General features: G+C 48.2%; 1 protein-coding gene across 2 annotated transcripts in view; it reads right to left on the bottom strand.

The window, feature by feature from the left end:
* TCF7L1 (transcription factor 7 like 1) overlaps positions 1–26347 on the bottom strand; it is a 157763-nt gene that overhangs the window by 14924 nt on the left and 116492 nt on the right. For both annotated transcript variants that reach the window (XM_042932850.1, XM_042932851.1), the window contains exon 4: positions 5796–5879. In XM_042932850.1, coding sequence (XP_042788784.1) covers positions 5796–5879 — 84 coding nt within the window. The remainder of the gene's footprint in view (positions 1–5795; positions 5880–26347) is intronic.

The following is a 26347-nucleotide window of genomic DNA, read 5'->3' as shown; positions in this document are numbered from 1 at the left end:
TGTATATATGCATGTACACACACACACACACAAAGAGAGAGGGACAAAGCATGGGACAAAAATTTCTGAATCTGGATACATGTATATGGGAGTTCCTACGGTGCCTGGGTGGTTCAGTAGGTTAAGTGTCCAACTCCTGATTTCGGCTCAGGTCATGATCTTGTGGTTTGTGAGTTTGGGCCCCACAGTGGGCTCTGTACTGACAGCTCAGAGCCTGCTTGGGATTCTCTCTCTCTGCCCCTCCCCTTCTTGCTCGCTCTCAAAATTAAAAAAAAAAAAAAATATGGGAGTCCTTGTATTATTCTTGTAATATTTCTGAAAGTTTAAAATTATACCCAAATAAAGAATTACTACTGCACAATAAGAACTGAAATCAGTATTGGAGGCAAACCAAAGCAGCAACAAGCTATGTGGTGAGTTTTGAAGTGTTTTGGGTCCATAGCAGGTATACCAGTAAGAATATGGAGAAACTATGCACAATTTAAAAAGGGAAACCTAGGGGCGCCTGGGTGGTTCAGTTGGTTGAGCGACCGACTTCAGCTCAGGTCACGATCTCACACTCTGTGAGTTCGAGCCCCGCATCAGGCTCTGTGCTGACAGCTCGGAGCCTGGAGCCTGCTTCAGATTCTGTGTCTCCCCCTCTCATGCTCTGTCACTCTCTGTCTCAAAAATAAATAAAAACATTAAAAAAATTTTTTTAAAGGGAAACCTCAATAATTTTTTTTGTTTATTCATTTTTGAGAGAGAGCACACGGGTGCAAGTGTGCAAGTGGGGGAGGGGGAGAGAGAGAGAGAGAGAGAGAGAGAGAGAGAAAGAGAAAGAATCCCAAGCAGGCTCCATAGTGTCAGTGCAGAACCCGATGTGAGGCTTGATCTCATTAACTGTGAGATCGTGACCTGAATAGAAATCAAGAGTCGGATGCTTAACAGACTGACCCAGCCAGGCGCCCCCTCGATAAATGTTTTAAATTGAGAACTGGCATGTTAAGCAAAGTCAGGCTTCTCAGCTCGAAGGCGAAGCAGCGAGGCGGCTGTTCTTCAAAGGAGGGCTTCCAGGCACTGGCCTGACAATCCGACAGTTGCTTCTGAGAGCGGCCCAATATTTAACGGCAGAATGGGGAGCTTACTATTTAAAGGAAACATTTTGGTCATCTTCTAGAAAGCAAGTTACAGGTGCATGCACACACACCCACACACAAACACAGAAGAGAACGAAATGCTGTATAACAAAACGTGTGTGGGTTGTGGGATTACGGGGCTCTTTCTGTGCACTTTGCATCTTCCCAAGTGTTTTACACAACACGGGCATTATGTTTACGGGTTCAAAAACAGATTCAGTTAAAAAAAAAAAGTCCTGTAGGAGAAGAGGGAATGGAGCAAGAAGGAGAGAGGGCTTTAGACGGGGTATCAACCTTTCCCCCATCATTTATTCTTCCATTCATTCACAAATGTTCTACAAGTACCTACTCTGTGTTGGATGTTAACAATAAGCACTGGGTGAATGAATGTGACCAAAGCAGATGGGATTCCTATCTTCGAGTTGGTTATGTTCCGGAAGTGCATAGATTTGTTTTGTGTGGCTGGGCACAGTGCTCCAGGGAGAGAAGAGGGAAAAGACGGGGGCCAGGCACATGGGGCCACGGTAACGGTCTGGGTCTGGGTAACAGTCTACGTGCAAGGAGATTACAGTGATCAGATATTACAAATCGTTACATAGAAAATATCACAGCTATTCGGTTTTTAGAGCTTGTTTTTAAGGCATAAAATCCAAGCAGTAATAACACTTAACTCCATCCCCACCCTGGCTCAGTTATGGCTTGTTTATACACATTTCCTTGACAGGCAGCTTTGACACGACTCACTAAATCTCTGCCAAGTACGCAGGCAGTTTCCTTCACTTGCCCTTCTCCCGGGGCCAACCTCATCTTAAAATATTCTGCTCGTGATTCTAAATGCAACTTCATAAGCAAGTGTTTTCAACTTTCTAATAAAAACACCAGTGTCCAAACCTCCACAACTACTTCCGGGAACCTCCAAGTCCTGCTTACACCTCCAGCCTAGAGAAGCCGGCACCTAGCAAACTGGGGTTGTCTCTAGCTCCTTCCCTTTAGCCTCTGATTTGTGATTAGGGCAATGATTCTCCATTCTGGCTGCCCCTTAGAACCTCCTGGGTGAACTTAAAAAACTAAGATACCAACACTGCCTCAGACCAATTAAATCATATCCTTGGGAGAGTAATTGTGAGATTCTATAAGCTCATTATCTCTCTTACGCTCGTGATCTGTCCACCTGAACTGGCACCTACCGCAGGCCCTCATCACCTTTTCATCTGCTAATTAAACAGTATTTTAATTGCTCTTTCCTTGTCTTAATAACAGCAACGGTAAGTGGGGGTGGCACCCACAGTGACAGTTACTGAGGGCTTACTTCGTGTCAGGCACAATTCTAAAATCATTACAATGCACTGGTTCATTTGCACACGACTCGAGATCGAGCCCTCTTCTATTCCCATTTTATAGACGAGGAAACCAAAGCAATGAGAGATGAGGAAATGTGGCTAAAGCTGTACCGATAGGAAGAGGAGGAACTGGGATTCACACCCACGGTGTTATACATTCTCTGGCACATAGATGGTCCCCCCCAGGTTTGTCAGGCTTTGCTCCCACACATACATGTATCTCAGAAGTTGGAATGAGACGCTCCAACCCGAAAATTGAGAAGGGGGGGGGGTGTCTTCTCCCAAACTGTAGGATTTCAAGTTAATGTTAAGGTTTTTGCCCATAAATGTTCCTTCCTTGAGCTTTTGAGGCCCGTTTATGCCTTTTTAAAATTTTTTATTTTTAAGTCATCTCTACACTTAATATGGGGCTTCAACTTACAACGCTGAGATTAAGATGCTCCACTGACTGAGCCAGTCAGGCTCCCTTCTGCTTTTTTTCTTCTTTTTTTTAAACTTGAGACGGGGGTGGGAGGGGCAGAGAGACAGAGAGAGAGAGAGAGAGAGAGAGAGAGGGAATATCTTAAGCAGGTTCCATGCTCAGTGCTGAGCCCATGACTCTGGGATCATGAGCTGAATTTAAGAGTCGGACACTCAACCGACTGAGCCAGTCAGGCTCCCCTCTGCTTTTTTTTTTTTTTAACTTGAGCGGGGGGTGTGCTGGAGGGACAAAGAGAGAGAGAGAGAGAGAGAGAGAGAGAGAGAATCTTAAGCAGGCTCCATGCTGAGGGCAGAGCCCAATGCAGGGCTCAAGCCCACGACCCGGAGATCGTGGCCTGAGCTGAATTCAAGAGTTGGACACTCAACCCACAGAGCCACCCAGGCGCCCCTGCTTTACTATAGCAGAATATACAGTGCGATAATACACAACTTACTAGAAAATTAGCCATTTTGTTACCTATGGTGTAACGTAGCCACTGTTCATGCTTCTCCACGCTGACAAATTAGGGGCCCCTGTTCTACCGCCAAGCTGGATTAGTTTCTGCAGAGCACTACCTGCAGGGGATGGGCGTCTGCCTGGCTGGTGGAGCCATGGGCACAGAACCTTGCTGAGAGGTTAGCGATTTCATGTATCTTTAGGTCACTCACATGGAGGTAATAAGTGAGAATGGGGACCTTGACTTATTTGAAGAAAATAGTCCAGAAAGAGAATGTAGGTGTAGAGAGGGCCCGGAACTGTTAGCGTGTGTGCATACAGGCCCCTGGAGTCACGAAAGCCCGAGTCCAGGAAGCAGAGCGCTGCAAACACTGTCCGATGCCACCTGTGTTGAGGAAAAGCAGGGGAAACGCTTGGACTGAGGCATGTGACGCAGTTGCCGAGCCGGGCCGAGCCCGGCTACGGTGGGTTGGCAGAAAGAATGATGCAGAGGCAGAGGTGGAAGTCCTGCTCTTGTGGGAGAAGCCAGTGGTGGACACCACATGGGAAATCAGATAAAGCTCGCAGCAGGAGGAGGTCTGGACACAGGCTTTTCGTTTTATTTTCCAGAGACAGATTGCTCTGCGCAGCAGGAAGGATGGGAAGCTCAATGAGTCCCCATGCTAGTTTTAAAGGGAACTCACTTCCTCTAAAGTAGATGGAGGGACGCCTGGGTGGCTCAGTCTGTTGGGCATCCAACTCTTGATTTCAGCTCAAGTCATGACCTCACGGTTCGGGTGTTCGAACCTCACGTTGGGCTCTGTACTGACAACATGGAGCTTGCTTGGGATCTTCTCTCTCCCTCTCTCTCTGCTCCTCCCCTGCTCTCTCTCTCTCTCTCTCAAAATAAACAAACAAACAAACAAATAAAAACTTACTAAAAAAGTAGGGGAGATTTTAGACAATATGCAGAGAGAATATGTGGAGGGAAGAGAAGAGAGAGGGCCCTGCCATCTCGGGGTCCACTGCAGTGGGCTGGGGGATGCCACAGGATAGGTGGGGGGGGGGTGAGCAAAGATTTGAAACAGTTAAAGAGAGACAGCTGTGCCTAGAGGGGACAAGCCAGGTCTGTGGCAGGGTAGATGTGGGAAGCTGTGTCCTCCACCGGGACCGACCACTAGAGGGCATCGGGACCTCGCGCTACGCCATCCCACACAGGACTCTGGGGGACCAGAGACGTGACCCCGGCCTGTTCCTAGGGCGGCCACAGAGCCTCTCAGGGGCAGCCTGAACCAGATGGCTGGCTGCTCACCGTTCCCTACACAGTCACTGGTCTCTCCTAGAGATGGTGGAAACCAGCTCTCCCCACTTGTCTCCCCAGTGGATGGCAGCGACAGTCATCTGACAACTACACAGGACACTGCTTTATAAACTTCCAAGGGCTCTGTCACTGTAAACTGCTCTCACATGTACTGGAAATCATACAGGCTCGCTGAGCCCGAATTATCTTCTCTGTATATCTAGACTCTCAGCTTTTAAATGAAAAAGGACTGTCAGGGTATCTTAAGATGTCCTGAATGAGATGAAATAATATGTCTGGGATTTATTTTAAAGCAACCCAGTGTAGTAGGAGGAGGTGTGTGGGTGAAAGGGAACAGGTGAAATTTTCCATAATAATGTTTCTAAAAACACTATGTTTCCCAGGTCTCCTTGTCTATAAAATGTATAGGTCATGCCAGTGGGGTTCCTTCTAGCTGCACCCTCTAGGACTCAGAGGCTCACTGTACAATGCATAACACCAGTTAGCTTGAGGGGTGTGTGGGTCTTAAGGCTAGGGAGGCCCCAAGCTCCTAAGAAAAGTCCTGGAATGCAATGTCCCAGGACCATCTCTTGTCAATTTCAGTCCACCGCAAGCCCTGAGGAGGCGAGACCTGCTTGGACCTCATTGCTCCCGCCTCCCAGGACCATCCAGATCTTCCTTTGGGACCTGAGTTGTCACAAGGTTTGGCACAAAGGTCTCAGCTGCCCCACTGGAGTTTTCGTTTGCACAGGGCCTCTTCCACTGTTGCTGCCAGCAGCAATGAGAAGTGGCAGCAATGTAGAACGAGCTCCAAAAGAGAGAAGGAACACTGCTGCCCAGGTGGAGGGGGCAGAGGGATTCTTAGGGAAGCGGCAAGGACCAGGGAACCAGCCAGGGTCGGTGCCGGCATTTCTAATCATACGACATCACAGCTGGTATGTGCGTGTGTGTTGAGGTGGAAGGGGTGGAAAAGCGTACAGGTAACACGGCCACACCCCAACTGCTCAGCTCTTCTCCTGAGACACACACTTGGGGCAATACCGTCAGACCCCATCAGCTTCAGGATGGTGGATGGGATGCAACGACATGGGGTGAGGGGAGCGAGAAGATCCCTTTGGCACTTGAAGGGGAAACAGACTTACCAAGTGTGCCGGAGATGGTGACCTGGTGTCCTTGACTGTGGCACTGGATGGGACATCGAGGAGGGGCCATTTCATCTGTAGGTACTGCACAGGGGATAGAAAACACAAGGCATCTGGTGAGATGAGGCCTTGCGAGCACCCCCAAGTGAGCAGAGGAGGAGCTGTGCAGGTAGGCTGCTGCTGGTTCTCCGTGACCGCACATGCTCCTTCCTGCTCAGTGTCCAGATGATTATCTCAGGGGAGAGCACACACTCAGAATCACCACTACCATCACCTGCCCCCTCTGTCATGTTGTGGGGGACACACAACAGGACAACCAGCCAAAGTGTCCAAAGAACCTATATCGCTGAGGGTCAAGCTCTCCCTGCTCTAGTCATGGGACAAGAAGGGCACATCTAGGGACCAAGGGCTCCCACATGGTGATCCTGCCCCATTCATTCCCACGACTTAACAGCATCACACACAATACTCCCTAAGAAATAGCCTCCAGAAATATTTGGTGAAGGAATGAATAAAAACCATCTGCCCGACACTCGCAGGGTCATGGGTAATATCTGTCCATACTCAACGATGCTGATTTAACTTCTAGCTATAGTGTTTCTCAGCCTTGAAAAGATTATCCAGTACCTTACCCTGTATTGTTGCAGAAAATCCAAACCAAACAGTAAACCCTCAACGTACACATGCACATACTTTCTTTAAACAAAAAACTTCTTCTTGGGGCACCTGGGTAGCTCTGTCATTTGAGCAACTAACTTGATTTTGGCTCAGGTCATGATCTCAGGGTCAAGGGATTGAGAGCTTGCACTGGGCTCTGAGCTGAGCATGAAGTCTGCTAGAGACTTTCTCTCTCTCTCCCTCCTTCTGCCCCTATCCCCTGCTCACGTGCTCTCTCTCCCTAAGATAAAAAATAAAATAATTTAAAAAAGCCTCTCCTCAACCCTGGCATGGCAGTCTTTGGCAAGGGCCTGGAAAGGAATGAGTGGAGAGGCTGTGAGGGGCACTGGGTGAGCCCGCCTGGGGTCCGGAGTCAAATGCTCATGGGTTCAGGGTCTCACTCTGCCAGTGTAGGCTGTGCAACTCTGGACAAGCATCTTAACAACTCTGAGTCTCAGCTTCTGCATCTGTAAGGCAAGGCTACTCTCAATAACTTTATAAGTTGTTAGAAGGATTAGGGACAATGTCAAGTATTGAACACAATGCTTCGCACGTGGGAGACATTTGATAAATGGCAGCTAGTATTTTCGTAAGCAAACCGTTAGTCTTTGCCAAGGGCAAAGCACACATGTTGTCTTAGTGTCAACACTGACATGGTGTTTCTGGGCAGCAGACCAGCTATGCAGACTCTTTGCAAAATTCTTGAGGTTACTTTGGAAATTACACCTCCAATAGGAAATGATGGCTCCAGGAAGAGTTTCATAGACAGAAATGAGTTTCTGAGTTATCCCTTGCTCTGGTCCCTCAGTTTCAGGGAAAAAGAAATCGTGAGTTGGCCTTGAGCTATGTGCACAGGATCAGAAAACTAGGATGGGCCGTGCCCCTTTTCTTTCCATCAAAGAGTCCACAAATATGGACTGAGTGGGCAGGGTCTGGGCTTTCAAAACAATGTCCACAGGCAAGGATAATGGCCCTAGGACACATCTACAAAGGGCCAGTGAGTAGCACAGACAGCAGGTGGGATGGACCAATCAGGCCTGGCTGTGGGAGGCTTGGGAGGGGGGAACAAAAGGGAGTTGTGGGGGTGCTATAAGTGAGGGCAGTCTTTACTCTGGGCCTTCTGTTGCCTGCCCCTCCATCCATGAGGCCACACCGAGTATCATCCCTGTCCCTGCATTCTGCTGATCCATCCCACCCCCACCTGTCTTCTTCCTTACCCAGAGCCTATGCTTTGTAGATAAACTAACTGGGATTTCAATGCCTTTGGCAAATTAAAAACACTGGACAAATACTGGAATCATGAGTTAAAACTCATTTCCTGGGGTGCCTGGGTGGCTCAGTAGGTTAAGCGCCTGAATCTTGATTTTGGCTCAGGTCATGATCGCAGATTGTGAGTGTGAGCCCCGAGGCGGGCTCTGCACAGACAGCTGGGAGCCTGCTTGGGATTCTCTCTCTCCGGTCCTCCCCTGCTTGCTCGCGTGTGCATGCGCACTCTCATGCAGGCTCTCAAAAATAAATAAATAAATAAACATTTAAAAAAAAGCCCTCATTTCCTCAGTGAATAACATCTGTGCCATACTGGCAGTTTCCAAAGCATTTCCACACACATAAACCAGTTTCCTCTTCACAACAACGCTGCTATTGCAAGTAGGGGTGACTGTCCCAAATTTTCAGATGAGCTAATGGAGGTAAACACAGGGTGAGTGACTAGCCCAACTTTATGATGGGAACTGAAGTTGAAGTCTCTTGGCTTCAACTCCATGCTGTTCACTGCGACAGCAGTCATCACATCACCTTCTTGAACCCACCCCCCCCTCCCCCCAGCCTTTTCTTGGCTCCCAAGGGTTTTTCTCCCTCCCTTTCTGTCTCGCCCAGGGCTGGCAACCTCAGAGCTGAATGAATATATACACACCAATTCTCCTGTAGTGACGCTTGAGGTGACCCAAACTTACACCGTTCATCACACTGTTTCTCTAGAAGCAACAACCTGAGCATTTATCTGTTTTTCTTGAAGTTGAACTACAATCACAACTATCACGTGCGAAAAGAAGTATCCCAAATCCACCCCAATATGAAACATAGTAGAAGGGGCTCCTGGAACCCACCGACTCTACCAGCATCTAGTTCCCTAATTGACGTCATAAAGACACACGCTGAACACTCCTCATTCTTGTTGGCCAGGGATGTTCTTAGATCAAATAGGAATCCATCTGAATCCTAGTTTGGGAAAGAACATTATTAGTGGACCTTTTGAGTTGTTAGGCAGAGCAGGCTTGTAGGAGTCTAGTTCAGGGCTTCTCAACCATGGCACTAGTGACATTTTGGGATATTGTGGGGGCTGTCCTGTGCACTGCAGGATATTTAGCGGCATCCCTGGCCTCTGCCTACCAAAAGCCAGTAGCTCCCATTCTCCTGCCCATTTGTGATAACCAAAAAGGTCTCCATTGGGGCGCCTGGGTGGCGCAGTCGGTTAAGCGTCCGACTTCAGCCAGGTCACGATCTCGCGGTCCGTGAGTTCGAGCCCCGCGTCGGGCTCTGGGCTGATGGCTCGGAGCCTGGAGCCTGTTTCCGATTCTGTGTCTCCCTCTCTCTCTGCCCCTCCCCTGTTCATGCTCTGTCTCTCTCTGTCCCCCCCCCAAAAAAAAAAAAAAAAAAAAAACGTTGAAAAAAACCAAAAAGGTCTCCAGACTTTGCCAAATGTCTCTGGGAGTGGGAAAACCGTCCCCCAATGGGAGCCACTGCTCTACTATGCACTCCATGAGGGTCTGCCTTCATGCTGGGGCTATCAAGGCACAAATATACATATGGACACACACACACACACACACACACACACTCAGAGCAAGTGCTTTTAGTAATAGCTACTGTGTTTGGTTGTCCATCACATGCTTGGTGTCTTACCTACCCACTGCCTGGACTTCCAGGGGGAGGAAGAGACCACACTGTCCTCATATCTCTGTAGGGTTCCCTCTCACTCAATGACTTTAACTGAGACCTGGAAGCTTAGAAGTGTGTAAAAATCTTTAGCCTTGTCCACGACCGAAGCCTGGCCCCATAGAGATCTGTCAGACAGGTGGGGAGAGTGGTTTTGGCAATGGTGGACATCTGGCCCAGGACCTTTCCCGCTCCAGGAAATCTGGGGGGTGGGGGGTGGTGGTGGTGTGGGTGTGCATGTGTATAAGGAAGGATTCATTTGATAAAGAAATAGAGGATTGTCCCTTCCCCCTTTCTACTTTTCTGCCTTTTTAAGATTTTGAGACACGTGATGCAGGGTGGTGGGGAAAGACCTATAAAAAGACGCAGGGGCCCACTGCAGCTTTGCCATCAAACTCCCCTGGATCGCAATTCTGAAGAAAGGAGCATTCGAAAGGGACAGCTGAGCCTCCCAGAACCACAGATCAGGGCAGCAGGGACCTGCGGCAGCACCTCTGTAAGCCTCTCCCACCTCAGCACCAGATCTGTGGAGGTAGCCGGGCAGTTCTGAATTCCTGGGTCAGGCGTACCCCAATATTCAGGGGCAATAAAACTCTCTTTGGCTGCAATTCTCATCTGAAGCCAGCCCACAATCACCCTGGGGCTAATCAGTTATCTGGGGAGTAAGAGACATGTGGCTGAGCCCAGATTCTTTGTATGGTAATGGCATGTGGGCAAATTAAAAATGCTAGGTTTCTCCAAGCCTAGTCTAGGTTTTCCATCCAACTGACCACAACCGGCTCCTGACCAGTGTTATCATGCACAGGCTGTAAGGCAGTGAGGATGGGCCGGCGGGCTACCTCCCTGCTGGGGATGCTCTTTGGAATGTAGACCATGGAAGCTGTGTGGCACCAGTGCAACTGACTGCCAAGTGATAGCAACGGCCACCACACATGGGATGCTGACTAGGAGGTAAGTATTCTCTTCTGGCACTCAAAAAGAGAAAGAGAAAACTAGACTCAAATGGTGAGTACTACCACTCTCGATTTACTCATGCTGCTTAATATGCTACCGTATGTTGTGACTCTCTGAGACAGGACAGATATGCAGTTTCCTGATCTTACTGAATTTGGGAAACTCTTTCTGGGGATTGGGGTTCCATAGAACACACTTGGGGAACTTATGGTTCACAGTTAGGTAGACTGAGGCTGTGGTTTAGAACCTGTCTTTACTGTACTGACTCAGTTGTGAGATGTATACATAGTGATAGATTTTCTTACACGAAAGCATCCTTGCATGCCCCAGGTAAACCCTATTTGGTCATGGTGGCTTGTTCGTTCTTGTACTGTATTGTGGAATGCGAACTATGAGTCTCTTAAGATTTTGACTTCAACATTCCTAAGGGAGAGTGAACAAAAAGTTTTTTTTGTGGTATTTTTCTCAAGTGCTGCTATCAGTGTTATTTTGGCTTTACTCTTTATAAAGGGGGCTGTACCTCTTTTTCTTTATGCTCTGGGTCCCTTTCTGCTTCTGGGGCCCCTCTTTAGTGCCCTTAGTGCCCTCCTTGCGGTGAATACTTGGCCAGGTGGGCTATTTCCATTCGACTTGGCCCCAGGGAAGGGTCCCTCTGAAGGGCGCTCTCACCAAAGAGCCAGAACCTCCTTTCCTGCAGGGAGGCAGAGAATCGGTCCTACAGGATCCCTGCTTAGCTTGAAGACTGTGCAGCAGATTAATTGCAGCTGTGCCCTGGAATTTCCCCAACATACAAATCTTCATGATGTAAAACAGCTGGGAGGAAATCCCAGCATGCCCCGTACGGAGGCAGAACTGCCAATGAGCTATGGAGATTAACCCTCCACCTCCCAGAAGGTAGGGCCCCCCCCCTCCCCCCGCCCAGCCATATCTGCCCCTGTTCCAAGCTTGCTTTGGCGTGGACAGGACTCTACAGGACTCTGGGTACCGCCCACAGTCTTCCCATTCACAGGTTCTCACAGAAAACCCTTTAGGCAGGGCCCAGGCAAGAGAGGAAGCAAAGCTTCATGTTACAGAAGCCAAGAGCAGAGCTCGCCGAAGTGCACTACAGTTGGAAGCGAGGAAAGAAGTCCTCTCCAAAAGTTTCCCAGGTGAGAACACGCCATTCCACAGAATTCCTTCCACTTCTTGAGCTCTTCCCCCTGGCTTTACCGTCTCACAGGTTTTACCCTTCAGTAGCAGAACCTTGTCAGTGGAGATGACCAATCTTTCCTGCATCTCTGGTCCCCAGTGATAAACAGACACTCTGGGACCCCAAGGCCAGGGCCCCTGGAACAGAGAAGAGGGCTTTCTTCCCCAGACCGCCCTCTTAGGAAACTGCATGGTGCAGCCACCCAGCAAAACAGAAACCCAACCCCGCAGGCTGTCCACCACAGAGTGACAAGGACATTGTGCAAAATGCAATTTTTTTTTTTAACATGAAGAATTGTATTCTAAAAACATGTGAACCAGTGATCAGTTTCTCTTTACTCTCCATTCTGCCACAATTGGGGATGGGGATAGAATCAGGACCACTGCAGTGGCTTCCCGAATTCAACGCGAGTTTATCTTCTAAAACCTAACTCATCAGGGGGCACCTGGCTGTCTCAGGCAGTAGAGCATGCGACCCTTAACCTCAGGGTTGTGAGATCGAGACCCACAATGGGTGTGGAGCCTACTTAAAACAACAACAACAACAAAAACACCTAACTCATCAGATATCTTCCTTGCTTAAAAAATCCTTTCCTAGTTGGTTGCTGGGCCCCCCAAAGTCCTCAGCAATCCGGTGCCAACCTATCTTTCCAGCCTTCATCCCTCAGGGCTCCCCTGCTCCTCCATCACCCACCGACGCCAACCGCACTCAAGTTCCTACAATATCCTGTGCCATTTGATCAGCTGCTCCGCAGCCTGGAGTATCCTTTACCAGCAGGAATCTCTAACCTCTTCTTCAAAACCCTCTCCCAAGGTCACCTTCCCAGACAAGCCTTCTGCAGCTCCCCACAGGAGCCAGTCACTCTCACCTCTGTGCCAGCTTGGCGTTCCCATGGCACTCGTCATGCTGTGTGGCTGTTATCCACTTGCAAATTCTGTCTGTCTCTTGGACTGTAAGCTCCTCAAGGGTCACATCCACATCCCCAGTTCCTCGCCCAGAAGCCAGCATTCATGCTTCCAGACCCTGTCTCACTTTGAGCTTAAGCGCTTATCAAACTCCTAAGCCCTAGTTTCCACATCTGTAACACTGGGTTGTCCAGCCTCTTCCTGAATCCTTTGGAGATGTGGAGCGCATTTAACGGAGTTTCTTTTCACTCTTGAGTGATTGGTTCTTAGGTTAATTGGCCTACTATTGCCAAGAATCTGTAAACGCAGCTTGGAGGCTCTGATACCCAACCCTGCCAGTTCCTGGAGGCCTGTTTAAGATCCTCTGTCTTCTGTCAGAATGGACATAAGTTGATCTCAATTTGAAAGTCTACCAACATTGAGCAATGGGCTCATTAGTGGGGAGACAGAACCGCTCTCCCAACTAAGAACAAATGTTTCATTTCAGGAAATCACTGAACAAGATAAAATGAAAGTATTTAGGAGAACTGGTTTCCAAACATGATGGATTAGACAAAGTTCCAAGAGTGAAAGTATAAAAAGCAAAGTTTACACTCCTCTCCCTTATTTTCTTTTCTCAAGATGAGTAGTTTCTGCATTTGCTTCGTTCTGTGGATGGCACTAAATCCCAAACACAATCACGATTTTGTTTTACTCATGGGCAGAAGGTGGGGTTCCTTCTTAAGTTTCTGTTAATAGGTGAGTTGTTACAAATAAATCCAAATGTCTTAATACAAGCTCCTTTTTTCATATAATACAACACACAATTTTCCTTGGAAAAGTTATTTAGAACCACATTTTTGCAATGTTTTAAACCAATGAAATGACTTTTTTCTTGAGGCACCTGTCACAGCATTTAGGTCAGCAAATATTTTTGGAGCCCCTCCTTTGTACTGGCAGTGGGGGGGGCTCTAAAAATATTTCATGACTGAAGAGTAAACTCAAGAGTGGGTTGGATGGGTTTCAGTTTTCCCATAAACACCTATTCCCTGCCCATACCCTCAAATAATCCCCTTTCTTTCCCGGATGGCCTTAAACCATTCTCTTCCTCTTCCAACTCAGAGAATCTGGCAATTCTGCATACCAGACTTGACCAAAGGTTGGTTTTTAAAAACAGGGGCACCTGGGTGGCTCAGTTGGTTGGGTGTCTGACTTTGGCCCAGGTCATGATATCACCGTTTGTGGGTTTGAGCCCCATATCGGGCTCTGTGCTGACAGCTCAGAGCCTGGAGCCTGCTTCTTGGATTCTGTGTTTCCCTCTCTCTCTCTCTGCCCCTGCCCTGCTGGTGCTCAGTCTCTTTCTGTCTCTCAAAAATAAACAAACTTACAAATATTTCTAAAAAAATAAAAAATGAAAACTGGCTCCCTGCAGAGGCCAATTCCCAGCGTTGGAAGCATACAGCATGGAAAGTAGAGACCAGAGTCCCAGGCTTGTTCTAACCTCTCTGGACTCGATCATTTCACCTTTAAAATGGGAGTATTTTACTGGCCTGAAGGCAGGGACTTGGACCAGATGGCCTTCCATCTGGAAGAAAAAAAATGAAATGTCTGATTAAAACACAGTGGGTTCCTGGGAGTGGAGACTGCGTTGAGGTACTCAATAAATAGACTCAGGAGTCCTCGCTGGTCCCCATTTACAAGCTGTGTACCTGAGGAAGCGACCTCACCCTTCAGAACCTCTGGTTTCTCACCTGTGACATGGGAATAATAGCACCTACCATCTGGCAGAATTCTTTTTAATTTAGTGCAGCAGTCACTTGTGAAAGGACTAACCAAAGGGCTGAGCACGTGGAGAGCTCTTAGGAAACAGGTGTTTAGTCCCCAGAACTTAAATTTCCTTTTGTTCAACGAGACTATTACCTGCATTTTACCCAGGGTCAAGGAAGAGCTAAGTAACATAGAGTTGGACCATTCACTCCTCTCATGGTGCTTCACGCAGAGAGGTCCTGCTCAGTGGTGTGTTAGTAAATGTGTGACAGCCAGCTCTCTAAGCAAAAACAAAAACACAAACACAAACCTAGCTTTGTAGCATTTGCTGGGATCCACCCACAAGTGTAAATATTCCCACTATGGCTGATGTCAAGATACCATGGTGAGTCCCTGATGGCAGGGATGGGAAGAGAAGCTAATGGCTCCCTAGGTAGCAGCAGGCTCTATCACCCACTGCCTGCGGACAGGTGCTGAGAGGCCCTGGCTGACAGGGGCTTCTGGTTCTGCCCACAGACGGCTGGAAGGCTCTCATACACGTGGCCCTCGGCTGAAGTGGGCCCAAGGTCTTGATGCAGAGTCGGACACTTAGCCAGGCAGATCTTTCTGGCAGCTGCATGCTCCTTTTAGAAGGAGCAGGGAACATCTGTCCCCAGAGCACTGGGCATTCAAAAAAACTAGTCAAAGTGAAACAAACTGCTTTTGGGTCATCATTTCTGAAGCCTAGAGCTATAGGCCTCCTCAGTCTCTGTGGCCTCTCACATTGGCTGTGATCTTGGGGTTTGCTGGGCCCGGGCAGCTTCCGTGCTCGGTGCCTGACAATGTACCCACACAGAGAAGCTTCTTTGTAGGAACTGACCTTGGACGCCTGGCCCTCCTTTCCCTGCGTCGAACCCTGCCTGACCCCTCCTCCTCTCCCTTCTGCCTCGGGTCTTGTCATGGCCCTGTCTGGTGCATGATGGCAGCACTCCCCTCCCTCCGCGTAAGATCATCTGTCCTGGCCCCCACCGTGGGCTCGGATTCGGCCAAGAGAACCTCTGCCGTGGCACAGCTTTGTGCCCTGTTCTCTGGCCTGCACATATGCACCCCCATCTTGATCATGTAGCAACATATTAGAGCCGATTCAATTCCGTGTAATGGCTCCATGGTATCCACTGTACAGAAAGGCCATACTCTAATACACAGTCCATATTCACAGACATGTAAGTGCCTCCTGGTCTTTTGCTGCAATGAACATCCTCGAACACTCATCATTACGCTCACGTATGAAAACAGCTGCAGGATACGTTTCCAGCTGGGAGGGGAACTGCTAGGTCAAAGGTACGTCCATTTAGGTTTTGAGAAGTATTATCGAACTTCTCTGTCTACACTGCCACCAGTAACATAGAAGAGAGCTTAGACCCTTGCCCAGTGTCCTCAAACTTAACTGATCGACACCAAACGGACAGGTGGAAAACAGTAAGTAGCTCCTTATTTCCAATTTGCATTTCTCTTGCTGCAAGTGAGGCTGGGAACTGCCACATGTGTAAGTAGCGATTTGAGGGCTAGACGAGATGTGCGTAGACAAGAGGAAGCAGGCTTATGAGGTGGGGGTATGAGGTGGCGGGGAGGGATGGAATGGGTATGGCATCTGCAGGTATAATGGAAGGCTGGGTGAGCTGTGCAGGAGAGGGGTCTCTGTGGCTTCTCACGAGTTACAAAGCTCTGTGCAACCTTCAGTGCACGTGACCTTCACTCAGGGGGAAGAAAGGGCAGATCTGACTGACAGGAGCCGAGGACACAGCTCACGGGGTGGATGACTGTGGGAGGGGAAGAGGAGAGCCCAGGAAGCCGCTGCTGCTCCGAGCTGGGTGAGCACGGGGGCCGGTGCACGGCTACACTTTCCCTCCTCCCCTTCCAGTCTGGCTTCTGTTCCAGCAACTCTCCTGTCTCTGTCCCTGCAAGGACACTGAGGACCCGAGAAAGGGAAGTGGCCTAGTACCTACCAAATCCCGTGGGTGTCCTTCAGGCCTCATCATATTTGGAAGCTCTGGGGAAACACGTTTCCTGCACGGAAGCCCCCCCCCCCCCCCCCCCCCCGGTCTCCTATGGTTTCAGGCTCCTCGTACCCTCTGGTTGATTTACCAGCATTGCCCTGAATAAATGTCTTGGACAAACTGTTCAGGGAGAAAAGCCAATTAAAGAACCTGTAAGGACAGTCACCACAATGTCACCACTGGGTTTCAGCACTCAGGCAAATTTCCTTTTTTCTTGGTGCTTTTCTTATTCATTAGAAATCTTTACAATGACCGTGTCCTATATCATAACAAGAATAAGCAAAGCTATTAAAATTAATCCCAGATTAATTTTCTTTGTCCAGTCCATGCCTTCAGTTTTTCCAGCGGGAAATCTCAGAATCCGCCTTCACGTCTTTGCTTTCCCCGCCTCCTGTTGGCCAATAAGTTCCATGGATTCGAGGCCTCTTTCTAGATTCTAGGGATTCAGGTCCTCCTTATTTCACGGCGGGGCTGCTGCAGCAGCCTTCTGTCTGCTTCTGATCTCCTGGCTCTGGTTCAGTTCTGCTCCAGACTCTATCTAGGAGGCTGCAAGCCGGTCTGAAGGGGGTGGTGGTGCGGGTCACTTTGTCTCACACGGACAAAACATCTGGTGTCTACATCAAAGAACAGGGTGTTGGATGGAGATGAAGGTGTCCCAAATCCTCCTCCATAGTGGCACCACTGCTTCTGTCTCCCTCCCTATCTCTCCCAGTCCACCCATCACTTGTCCCTACAAATAGCTTTGTAAAATATAAAAACTAAGCTATTTCAAGATGGCACGTGGCTTCCCATTCTTACAGAACTGTCTCCTGATAGAACTGGTCGAGAGGCAATGGCAAGTCTGTACAGAGCACTCCATAAATGTCACATGGGCACCTTCTACACACGGTGGCTGTTCAGGTGCGTGAGGTGCCATGGGGGAGGTTTTCTTTGAGTGCTTAAATAACTAGAATGTAAGTCAGCAAATGACAGGTTCACAGAAGAGAGGGGTTACGGTGAGCAGGATTCTCATGGAAAGACTGGAAGACTTCATCCAGGAGGTGGCACAAGAGCTGGGTCACACAGGCAAGATACACTTCTGTAGCTATTTTACTTCTTAAAGCATTCTTTAAAAAGTTTATTTATTTATTTCTTGAGACAGTGAGAGAGAGAGAATTTCAAGCAGGCTCTGAGCTGTCAGCCCAGAGCCCGACGCGGAGCTTAAACTCACAAATCGTGAGATCACGACCTGAACCGAGATCGAGAGTCAGATGCTTAATTGACTGAGCCACCCAGGCGCCCCATACTTCTTAAAGCATTTTATATTAATTACCTCATTTCATCTTAATGACTGTTAGATATAGATAGATAAGGCCAGTATTATCATCCTCATTTTATCTATTTATGTTTAATTTTTTTGACGTTTATTCATTTTTGAGAGACAGAGCATGAGTGGGGGAGGGGCAGAGAGAGAGAAGGAGACACAGAATCTGAAGCAGGCTCCAGGCTCTGAGCTGTCAGCACAGAGCCCGACGTGGGGCTCGAACCCACAGACCGGGAGATTATGGCCTGAGCTGAAGTCAGATGCTTAACCAGCTGAGCTATCCAGGCGCCCCCATCATCTTCATTTTAAAAGCGGGGGAGACGAGCCTGCCGGAAGCTCCTGGATTTAGGATTTCCCATGGTCATGAACTCGTTGATGTCCAGTTGGCACTAGAATACAGAGCTTCGGACTGTTACGGTATGACCCAAAGGTGCAAGAGCATGTTTCTGGTCACCTAGAAGCTTCAGTCTCACCTTGGAATCTTAGGGTAGCAAATACAGATCATGAATGCCGCTACAACCCCCTCTTGTGCCCATGGTGGACACTGCTAATAGATCATGGTGTTCTTCCCTGTGTATGTGAAGACCTCAGAACGTTCAACCCAGTACACCAGGCAGCCACTAACAATTGATTCAAGTTGATCTGGGAGGTGCAGTCTATTTATTCTGTCTGATTTAAGCCTGAAGGTCGATGTAGATATCTTGGCTAGTAAGATGGGGGCCGGGGGGGTGGGGGAGTGGGGGAAGGCCAGGCCTCAGGAACATTTGTCTCCAGGCTGGCACATTGAGGAACTCAAGTTTCCAGACAGAGGTGGAGGAACCACAAAGAATGTGACTGGATAGCAAAAAGAGTGATGACTTGCATGAAGCCCATTGACCAAAGAGCAGGCCTGGGAATTCTGAAGTTTATGGATTTTCCCCTGTGGGAGGAGAAGCTGGAAAGCATCCCAGGTATTGAGGAGAAAGGAAGCAGGATCTGTGTATAATCAATGGGGCACAGGAAGTGCTTATCGTAGGCCAGTAAAACACACAACACAAAAGAACAGCCAGGCGGCCTGGAGCCGCCTCTCAGCGCACGGAGCTGCAAGGGCCTCTCTCCAGAAGCCTTCTCCAGCACTCCTGCAGCCGGCGGCTGGCCAAAGTCAACAACTCCCGGGCACCAGGAAGTGGGACATGTCTGGGGAGGGCGCTCAATAGGTGTGCAGTTCTGGGAGAGCTCTCTGACCCTACTGGCGAGAGAGGATGCTAAGAATAAGGCCATGCCGGCCATCTCCACACAGGACCATCACTCCTAATAAAGGAGCCTGAAGTATAGATTCCCGCGTCCCATCCTGGTGTGCGCGCAGTAGGTGGACACAAGTGGGTTGGTCACTTATAGGGCATTACAAAATGACTCTGCATTTGTACTGAAGTGAGGGCACCGAAATTAGGATAGGATAGTGGAAGGGCTGTAAGAAATGAACATTTATTATGAGTAGACTGTATATATATACTTTAAACATCTTACCATGGCACCAAACTCACACGTCTCCTCCTCCTCCTCCTCCTCCTCCTCCTCCTCCTCCTCCTCCTCCTCCTCACTTCCCGAGAGGGTCTGGCACCTCTTTCCCAGTTCCCATTTCAATTCTATTAAATGATACCCATTTTTGTTTCAGTATTTAAACTATTCGTTCTAACAGGCATTAAAATACATACGTATTTTATATATAAAAAAGGAAAACCCATGTCTTGAACACTCTTGTTTTAAATGAAGCTCCATTCTTCATTTTTTTAAAGTTTATATCTTTATTTTGCGACAGAGTGAGCGCGAGCCAGGGAGGGACAGAGAGAGGCAGAGAGAGGATCAGAAGCAGGCTCTGCACTAGTAGTGGGGCTGGATCCCACGAACTGTGAGGTCACTACCTGAGCCGAAATTGGGAGTCCGCTGCTTAACTGGCTGAGCCACTCAGGTGCCCCAATTGAAGCTCCATTTTTAAAAAGTGGGGAAAAAGTGAGTCAACTCAAAGAAAAACATTAGGTAAATAACATAGATGCCATGTGGCGTATGGGCGCCATTCAAGGACACTGTTATAGAATCACGTGTTTACGGCCGTGTGGAGGCTAGCGCAAATTATGGGTGAGGATATCCCCATATCCCTAGGAACCAGAAGAGGTTCTGCACGCGGATCGAAATGTCACCATGTGCCAAGACGCATCACTATCTTCTTCCCAAATGCTTCTCACTCAGACCCACTCAGAGTGCTAGTGCACTCCCAAGTCAAGACCTTAGAAATCTTTCCCTCCTGCCTCTGCCTCACTATTTGCTGGCTAGCCAGTCACTAAGTCCTGTCCATTGGCTGACACAGGATTTTGTCCATTTCTAACACCCCTGCCTTTGCAATGGCTTCCTGACCACTCCTTGCCTTGGCTCAGTCCCTCCTCCCAGTCATTCACATACTCTGCTGCCCCATAGCCAGACTCTTGGATCCTGTGTTACCTCCTCCTAAGCTTCTTGGGCACAGGAACCAGAATTCAATTGTCCCTTGGATCACCATGGCCCGTGGCACAGTACATCATTTGTGAGAGGTGCCTGGTAACTACTGCAGCGTGTTTTAGAGTTAATTAGGGACTCAAGTGTCTCTCCCTCCAAGTGTTGCTTCCCAGCCAGTTCCAGGGGAGAAATATATTCAAAAGCCAAAGACCATCAGTGGCCATGCTCCTGGGGTTGTTGCCAGAGACCCTAGTCTTGGTGGCCCAGGGTGAGAGCAGTGGTAGCCACAGCCTTTTGGGAAGACTACGGCAGAGTGAATGGGTCTGACTGTCTACTGCCAATGGGAATCTATTAGCTAATCAAGATTCCATTTACTTCATACAGTAAGACTGATGAAATCAAACATTCGCTGATATCAAATCTGCTTCCAACTGTTTTTGTATTTTCCCCTATAGTGTACATGTTGATTATAAAATATAACTTGATGCATCTTAGGTCTTCTGTAGTGGGGGCCATGGCAATGGAATTGTGTTGCTCGGTGAAATCATATTGTTTGATATTAGTATCATTTCAGGTAATCAGATAAGTAAGTGCAAGAGCCAAGGACAGCAAACTGTGTAGAAGAGCAAACAGATTTCTTTAAAGATAATATTTACTGATTAGTTATCTTGTGCCAGGCACTGTACCAAGCTATTTCCATGTGTTATTTCGTTTAACCCTCTCAGCCTCATAGGCTGATGCTATTATTTTCCCTACTTAACCGATGAAGAGATTAAGGTATTGAGAATTTACGTAACCCGCCCAAGCCCTGTCATCTTGTTAGCACTTTCGTTTATACTAGTGTTGGAGGAGAACGTAAGTGCAACACTCCTCCAGCCCATCCTGGCATTTGTCACATAAGGGCACTCAGGCTACTGGCAGAGCTGTGATTAGTTTAGCTTGGGGCTTGTATGGATCAGGTTATTGTTATTTTTTAAAGTTTATTTATTTATTTTTGAGAGAGAGAGAGAGACAGCGAGCATGTGTGCGCATGCCGGCAAGCAGGGGAGGGGCAGAGAGAGAGGAGAGAGAGAATCACAAACCGTGAGATCATGACCTGAGCTGAAATCAAGAGTTAGACACTCAACCGACTAAGCCACCCAGGCACACCAGATCAGGTTATTTTTTGCAACCAACATATAAACTACAGGGGAAAATATAAAAATAATTGGAATGGGATAAAATATTTCTCTTAGTAAATCAACATTATGAATGCCAACCAGCAGAAGTAATATAACACACAACAAAGGAATGATTGTATTAATCAAGATTTCACTATGGAGTGTGGTCACAGTTCCACACTGCCCCCTGGTGGTTCCCATGCAAACACAGGAAGCAGGCTAGGCCAATGACAAGGGGGAACAAAGGCTCTGGATAAGGATACATGCCATATTGATCCTGTGATCTTGAGCCCCCACTTCTCTCCTCTCTCTCTCTCTCTCTCTCTGTCCCTCCCTCACCTGCACCCCCCCCAAAAAAAAAACCAAAAAACAAAACAAAATAACAACAACAACAAAACCATGTCAAATTGAAAACCACATCAGGGAACGGCCTTAGAAAACCCAGGGGGGTTGACAGAAACCTAGGGGGATTGACAGAAAAGATCCTCTTGAGATTTTGAGAATTTGAGATTAAGATGTTATGAACTCAGTAATGAGTTAAATATTTAGTCCGTCAAATTGGCAGAGGCTTTCCTCCTTTTTAATTACCATGGGCACTTTTCATACCTTGGTGGGAGAGTAAATTAGTAAACCTTTCTTGTGCAATTTGGAGATATGTACCAAGTCTTCCGAAGGTCTACCACCCGCAGGAATGTATCTTAAGGAAATAATTAAGGATGTGAGCAAAATGTAACTGTAAGAAAGTTCGCTGAAGTGTTGTTTATAATAGCCGAAAGATATTAAGTACATTATGCTGCAATTATGCTATCGGAATTTATGAAGTAGGCGAGCATTTACAGACAAAGAAAGGTGTTTACTATAGCCTGTTAAGTGAAAGAGCAGTATACAAAACACGTGTTGATTCTACTTTTAAAAAATATGCATCTTTGTATATGTTTTGATGAGAGAGATTTGAAGAGAGATCACTCTAAAAGGTGAACTGAACTTCTCTGGATGACAAAATTATGGGTGATTTTTCTTTTCTTCTTTTGACTAAACCTGCGCTGCTTTTAAAATGTGACAACGAGGGGGCGCCTGGGTGGCTCAGTCGGTTAAGTGTCCGACTTCGGCTCAGGTCACGATCTCGCGGTCCGTGAGTTCGAGCCCCGCGTCGGGCTCTGGGCTGATGGCTCAGAGCCTGGAGCCTGCTTCCGATTCTGTGTCTCCCTCTCTCTCTGCCCCTCCCCCGTTCATGCTCTGTCTCTCTCTGTCTCAAAAATAAATAAAACGTTAAAAAAAAAAATTTTAAATGTGACAACGAATGCATGCAATGAAAATCATTTTGCTTAGACGTTTTAAAGACCGACAAAACCAATCCGAAAAAACAACAGCAGTAGAATCTATATCCAAACCTCCAGTCTCACATTTCTGAACTTGCACGTGCTATTTCCCCTTGAACAGTAGTATCCTGCCCCGGACAATTCTTTCTAACCATCCCCATTCGGGCCTGAAAAAGGGTGATCTCAGCCACTTAGGAATCTCCACTGCTCCCAGGACAAGATGTGCTTGCTGGGCCCGCGGTGCTGTGACCGCCAGCTGCACAGGCCCGTCCGTCCTCAGTTGAGGAAGGGTCCGCTCTGCTGGCCCTGCACTTCGGTGCTCTCCTCTTGCTCTTTCCCTTCCCTGAACACAGAAGGGAGCCCCCAAAGGGGAAGATTGGAGTGCCATTCTCCTCAGAGGGGAAGAGCTGTAGAGATAAGCCAATGTGCTAGAGAGCTCGGACCTCACTGGGCATCAGAGCTGCCTGGAGGAGCTCTAAAAAACGGATTCCTGGGGCTCCTGGGTGGCTCAGTCAGTTAAGCATCGACTTCAGCTCAGGTCACGATCATACAGTTTGTGAGTTCGAGCGCTGCATCGGCATCCGTGCTGACAGTCCAGAGCCTGAAGCCTGCTTCAGATTCTGTGTTTTCCTCTCTCTGCCCACCCTGCCCCCCACTCGTGATCGGTCCCTCTCTCTCTCTCTCTCTTTCTCAAAAATAAACATTAAAAAAAAAAAAACACCCAAAAATGAATTCCTATCCCTCATCCCCATTATGGTCTAACTGTTCTTGTAGGGCCTAAGCATCCCTTTGTTTGTTTTTAAAGCTCTCCAGGTGATGCTATTGTGAGCTTTTCTCCAGATGCTAACAACACCTCCTCCTACTGCCCCCACCCCGCATAACTTTCTGCAGTTCTACACCCTGGGCTTCTCTTCCAAAGATGGCATCCATGGATCTGTGGTCCTGTCCCTTGTCCACTCTCCTTCTCCTCCAGAGCAAGCATCCACCAACCTTTTTAGTGCTCCTGTATGCCAGGTACCTAGGTCTCACCCCTGCCTAAATCCTTGCCCAGAATAGTATCTTTATTACAGAAGAACGATCATATGGATAATGCTCCAAGAGGAAGTTTCTGGTAAATACGGAGTATCCAAAACCTGAGAGCGGCCCTTGCTTGGGCGGTTAGATGGGAAATGCCTGCAACCGTGAATCCTGCTGATATTACTGGGCAAATTCACCATATTCCTTGAACATTCCTAATGGCGTCAGCACATTACATGCCTCATTTCTGGGTTGGGAGAGGGGCTGTGTCACATTCCCCAATCTCTCCAACCAAATTGAGGGCTTGGTCTTTATGGAATTTCAAATATCCAGGCTAGGCTAGTTGGATTGGGGAAGGGGGTACATTTCAGAGCACAGAAGCCCTAAAGCATTTCTCGAATCTCATGTCATTTCCCAAGTGACCTGGGAGCACACCAACTCTAGGCACAGCCGGTGCATGAGGCTGGTTACAGAACTTGACTCTCTCACAGCTGTTTGGGGAGCTGGGCTGGGAGATGGTCAGGCCTTGTTCAGGGCCTGCGTCTGATGACCCCAAGCTTCCATATCCCTGCCACTTCCTTCCTGAGGCTCTGGTTCCCATATGCTGGCTCTGAAAGGCAAACACCGAACTGGGTGACAATATCATCTCTAGGTCCAAAGACCCATCATGCACACAGAGCCAGACTGGGTAAGTGTGGTTCATCCAAATGCTTTTTTCCCCCTCAGTTAATTGGCCAAATTCTCTATTTGATTCACCTTGGTTTTCTCTGTTGCATTCTTTTATTTTTTTTTATGTTTGTTTATTTATTTATTTTGAGAGAGAGAGAGCGAGCGAGCACACAAGTGGGGAAGGGGCAAAGGCGGGGGGGGGGGGTGCGGGAGGGAGAAAGAGAGATTCCCAAGCAGGCTCTCTGCCACCAAAGCAGAGCCCGACTCAGGGCTCGAACCCATGAGCCGTGAGATCACAACATGAGTTGAAGTCGGACACTTAACCAACTGAGCCACCCAGGTGCCCCTTCTCTTCTGTATTCTTAAACGTCCCACACTACTTATCAATTCCTTGGGGTCAGGCATACTCATTCAGAGTCACTCAAACACAATACTGAATTAAACTCAAAGTCATGGTTTGAGTCATGACTCAAAGTCATTAATTTCTTCCTTCTTGATTTCCGTTTTTCCTTCCAAAGAAAGAAGACCAGTGCAGTTGGTCAGTCCCACAGTTGGGTGGGTCCCTGCTGCTGCTACCTCTCTTCTTCCCTATAGTCTTCTTATAAAAACCAAAGACACTGAACTCTTGTCCCTTCCACTCCTTCTGACTCCTTGGCCCAGTGCAATCTGGCTTCCGTAACATTGACACTGCTGTTGTTAAGGTTGCCGCTGGCCTCTTAACCAAATCCAATGTCGTGTCTCAGGTGTCTTCCCTCACAAACCCTTACATTCTGCCCTCCCCCCTTTCTGCTAGTTTTTATACTTCCCCCTCCTACCACTGATGTTCTCTCACCCACCCCCCAGGCTGGTCGGCAGCCACATGGTGATCACTCTCATCTCTGTGGTTACCCTCAATGTTTCTCCTGAACCCCTTGCCCCTCATTTCCAGCTGCCTCCTCTACATCTTGCCACAGGCAGCCCCATCCCACACATACTCATCAAAACCCAGCACCGCTCCAGTTTCCTAATATCCTACATAGCAGCATTCTTTTGCAAGTGAAAGGGAACACTTTTAACAATTATATTGGATGTGATGGTTAATTTTAAGTGTCAACTTGCCTAGGGCATTGGGTTCCCAAATATTTGCTCAACATTATTATTCTGGGTGTTTGGGGATGAGATTAACATTTGAATTGGTAGATCTGAGTAGAGCAGATTGCCTTCCCTCAATTAGGTGGGCCCTATCCAATCAGTTGAAGGCCTAAATAGAACAAAAAGGCCAGTGAGAAAAATCCTTCCTGCCGGATGACCTTTGGAGTGGGACACAGGCTTTCTTCCTGACTTTGGACTCAGAATGAAACAACAGCTCTTCTGGGGGCTTGAGTCTGTCAGCCTTTGCATGGAAACAACAGCGCTGGCTCTCCTGGTTCTCCAGCTTGTTGACTCACCCGCCTCCATAATCATGTGTCCACACACACACACACACACACACACACACACACACACACACCTTATTGGTTCTGTTTCTCTGGAGAACCCTAATATACCAGACAACCAATGTAGACCATGAATATGGTCACCATGACTATTCTACAAAACCTGGGGATAGTTTTGGTTTCTTCTTTCCTTCCCTCACCTTCAAATCTGATGGAGGAACCAAGGCCTGTCATCCTAACTCTGACTCATATCTCAAATCGCTGCCCTAGTCTGTTCTCCTCATTGCTGCCCTGGACCTCTACAGAGACCCTTAACTGACCTCCTACCTCAACCCTTCCTCAGTCCAGCCCATCCTTCACGCTACTGATGGTGTCATCAAAAGCTCTGGTGGCTCCCCAATGCTTGCAGAACAAAACCTGTCTGCTCAGTGGGCATTAAGGCCCTGGCCTGCTCTTGCCATCTCCAGCCACCTGCCCCCAGCTGCCAATAAAACCCTCCCTCCACGTGCCAGTCACCCCACATTATTCCGAGTGTCTCACTGTTCACACCTCTGAGCTTTTGGCAAAAGGCTGCTTTTGCCCGGGGCTGGAACACCATCCTGGGCACCTTTGGCTAGTGGCCTATGCTGGCCAGGCAGTCCTAAGGGGCCTCCGCTCTCCCCAGGTGCATCTGGAGGCTGTACAGCCATCACAGTGTGCATAAGAGAGACAGACGCTAAGACCCTTATAGTGGCCTCTGCTATTTCTGGAGATCCAGGGCAAGGGCAGGGTATCCGAAG

This window comes from Panthera leo, chromosome A3 (genome assembly GCF_018350215.1).
Source record: "Panthera leo isolate Ple1 chromosome A3, P.leo_Ple1_pat1.1, whole genome shotgun sequence".
Taxonomy (NCBI): domain Eukaryota; kingdom Metazoa; phylum Chordata; class Mammalia; order Carnivora; family Felidae; genus Panthera; species Panthera leo.
The sequence above is the reverse complement of the archived record's forward strand: the minus strand, read 5'-3'. Positions and strand labels throughout refer to the sequence as shown.